Source organism: Trichoderma reesei (assembly GCF_000167675.1).
Source record: "Trichoderma reesei QM6a unplaced genomic scaffold TRIREscaffold_6, whole genome shotgun sequence".
NCBI classification, from domain to species: Eukaryota; Fungi; Ascomycota; class Sordariomycetes; order Hypocreales; family Hypocreaceae; genus Trichoderma; species Trichoderma reesei.
In genome coordinates, this window is record NW_006711153.1 from 387,786 (window position 1) to 390,931 (window position 3,146).

General features: G+C 60.7%; 1 protein-coding gene across 1 annotated transcript; it reads right to left on the reverse strand.

Annotated features, from left to right (window-relative positions):
* Positions 1-2,491, reverse strand: TRIREDRAFT_121148 (uncharacterized protein; the record flags this gene model as incomplete). Its single annotated transcript, XM_006964206.1, has 1 exon — positions 1-2,491. Exon 1 carries the CDS (start codon positions 2,212-2,214, stop codon positions 1-3), a length of 2,214 nt encoding a protein of 737 aa, XP_006964268.1. The 5' UTR covers positions 2,215-2,491.
* Between the last annotated feature and the right edge of the window lie 655 nt (positions 2,492-3,146).

Below are 3,146 nucleotides of genomic sequence, written 5' to 3' on the forward strand. Positions count from 1 at the left end.
TCAATTGGCATTTGGGTTGCCGTAGAACTGGGCAATTCCCCAGTCGGCAGCCTGATTGACCTGTTGCTGTTGCTGGTTTGCCGTCGTGTCGAGATAGGTCGAGCTGGCAATGCTCTCCCAATCTTCGAAGAGAACTGGGGCGGGAGAGTACTCGAAGTCCATCATGCCGTCTGTTATGGAGGGCGTGTGGCCCTGAGGAATAGGGGGAAGCTCCCGCTTGTCGAGGTGAAGCTGCGAGGCAGCCATCGGAGCGGATGCTGACATGTCGGACGAGTGCTGCTGAATTTGTGACGGGAATGGCTGCGAGGGGACAAAGGCCGAGGCCCGATAAGGCGAAGTGCCAAAAGGGTTGGACGTGGCCGAGGGGGAAGATGCCAGCATCTGCTGAGCCGCCTGTGAGGGCAGCGCCGCGAAGGACATGCGAGCGTCCTGCTGTTGTTGTTGCTGCTGCTGCTGCTGAGGGGGCGGCGGCTGCGGGAAGCTGGTCGGTGCAGCCATCATGTTGGCTGCAAACTGCGGCTGCGGCGACGGCGTAGGAGCCGGCGGTTGCGGAGTCGCAAAGGCCATATCAGACAGCTCAAAGGCAATGTTGACAATCCACTGGGCCTCGCCCTCGTCGCCGGAGAAGAACTCGAGCAGATCCTGCAGCTGGCCGGGGTTCTCCTTCTCGAGGAAGCCCTGAGCTCGGCCGGTCTTGCTTGGATGCCAACTGAACTGGGGCCGGCGTCCGCCAAACTCGGCTTGCTTGGTCGAGACGAGCGCATCCCAGGCGTTGTGGATGAGAGGCTGGTGCAGGAGGCCGTAGATGACCCTCGAGTGCATCCATTCGGCCTTGCCCAGGCCAGACTCGAAATGCCGGGCCACATGCTCAACGTGACGCTCCCGCGCAGGGTGAAGGGCAGAGCAGAAGCCGCATGCCCAGTACTTGCGCTTGCGGAGAAACTTGACCACCTTTTCGGCATGGGGGCACGTCTTACAGCCGTGGCACTGCTTGTGGTGCTGGTTGAACGAGTTGGACCCCCAGAAACTGCGATTGCAGCCCGGCTCGGGGCAGGGATACTTCCTCCAGCGCTCGTGGAACTCGTCCTCGTGGCGCTTCCAGTCATATTTGCGCTTGAAGCTGGTCTCGCACGACGTGCACCAGTAGATGTTGGTCTTGTTGGCCGACGAGGACGAGGCGGGCGTCATGGGCAGCGAACTCTGGGTGCGCGAAGACGAAGCCGACGCCCAGGACATGGACGACCGCGCCGAGTTGACGGACCACAGGGAAGCATGGCCGGAAGAGCCCGAGCTGGTGGAGGAGACGGAGATGCGCGGACGGTGGTGGAGGTATGACATCGAGGGCGAGATGAAGGTCGCGGCATTGTCCGACTTGACGATGTTGGCAGCCGGGGCGACGCGAGCAACCTGTGCCGGAGGCGCTCCGGACATGGAAACCGGGGCCTGCGGAAGCACGGCGGCTGCGGCCCAGGCCCTCGACACATCGTCGGCGAAGGACGAGGGCTCTGTTTTGATAATGGCGATGGACGGCGGCGCACCGTTTCCGGGAGACGCCGAGGTGCCAATGGTGCCGGAGCTGGAGACGGCGGCGGGAGAGGTGGCGGCGGAGGAGGCCGAGAGAGACGCGACGGGGGAGCCGTGGACGGCGGAAGCGGCCGGCGGAGGGGCGATTTGGTTGTGGTTGTGGTTGTGATTCTGATTTTGATTCTGCGGCGTCGCGGAATGGAGATGCGGCGCGAGAGAGGATGCCTGAGGCGACTGGATGCGATGCGAGGGAGATGCGGAAACGGCGTTGGACAGCAGCGGCGAGGGGATAGGAGTCGAGGCAGAGGCGGGAGGCGTGGTTGCGGAGGCGGATGGCGAGAGGTTCTGGGAGAGCGGCGACTGCTGGCCGGGGAAGGACAGCTGCAGAGAGAAGCTGTCGTCGTCGACCCATTGGTGGAGGAGGTCCTTGGAGAGGCCGGAATCGATCAAGACCTGGAGGTTCTTGCGCGCCTCGACGAGGACATCCTGGGCGGAGCTGGCCGAGTCGAGCGGCTGCTGCTGCTGCTGCTGCTGCTGCTGTAGCCGCTGCTGGTGGTGGTGTTGCTGTTGATCTTGCTGCTGGAGATGCTGCTGCTGCTGCTGAAGATGTGGCTGCTCAAACTGAGACACCAGTTGGGACGGAGGCTGGCCCAGCTGGTGGAGCGGGTGAGACTGAAGATTGGAGTCCATTGAGAAAAGCGCCTCACATCTGACGGCCCTGCTTGAGCACGGAAATGGTGTTGTTCCCTCCTCTCTTGTCCCTTGGTTCTGTGCCGTCCTGGATATTGTCGCCCTATCCCTTGCTTGCCGCTCGTCTTCGTCTGATTTCTTCCTCTTCTTCTTTTCCCCCCCTTTGTTTCGGCGCAGGCAGGCAGGACAGTAAGCGAGTGGCGTTATGCGGGTCTTTGATTTTCGAGCAAAAAGTCAAGGATTGGGAAGCAGACGGCAATTGTTCGAAATAGAGGCGCAAGAACACGAATTGGGGATGAATTGGAAGAAGCGAGCGAGGCGAGGAAGAGAGAGAATCAAATAAACGAGGGAAGAGGCAGAGCGAGAGAGGCCAGAGGCAAGAAACGAATGGGCGCGAATGACTAAAAGGCAGATCAAGTATACAGAAGATTATAACAATAAAAAAAAAAAGAGCGAGTGAGACTCTTGGCGAGACAAGAGAAAAGAGAGAACAAAGAGGGCGAGGCGAGAAGAAGGAAGAAAAGCAGGGCGAAGGACAAGACAAGGCAAGGTTTAAGGGAGGAGGAGGAGGAGACTTAGGAGGAAGAATGTGCGTGTGAGCGCGAGCAATTGGGAAGGTGAGGCCGGGCGGTTGTGGCTGCGGGAGGGAAAGAGAAGAAAGGAAGGAACGGCGTCTGCGCTGAAAGTGCGGAAGGTACACGGCGCAAAGTACCTGCAGAGAGGTAGCGATGTACCGCCGACGGGGTACCCGGTACCTTTTTCTGCACCAGAATCGGCAAGGTCACTCGCGCGGCTGGGGGGCTGCAGCGGAGTACAAGGTACGGTACGGGTACCTGCGCGCAGGTACACGTGCTAACGCCTGGCCCAGGCTCGCGCGGCGCACGCGTGCTAGCGGCCTCTAGCAGGGCCCAGGTAGCTTCTAGTACCTGTCC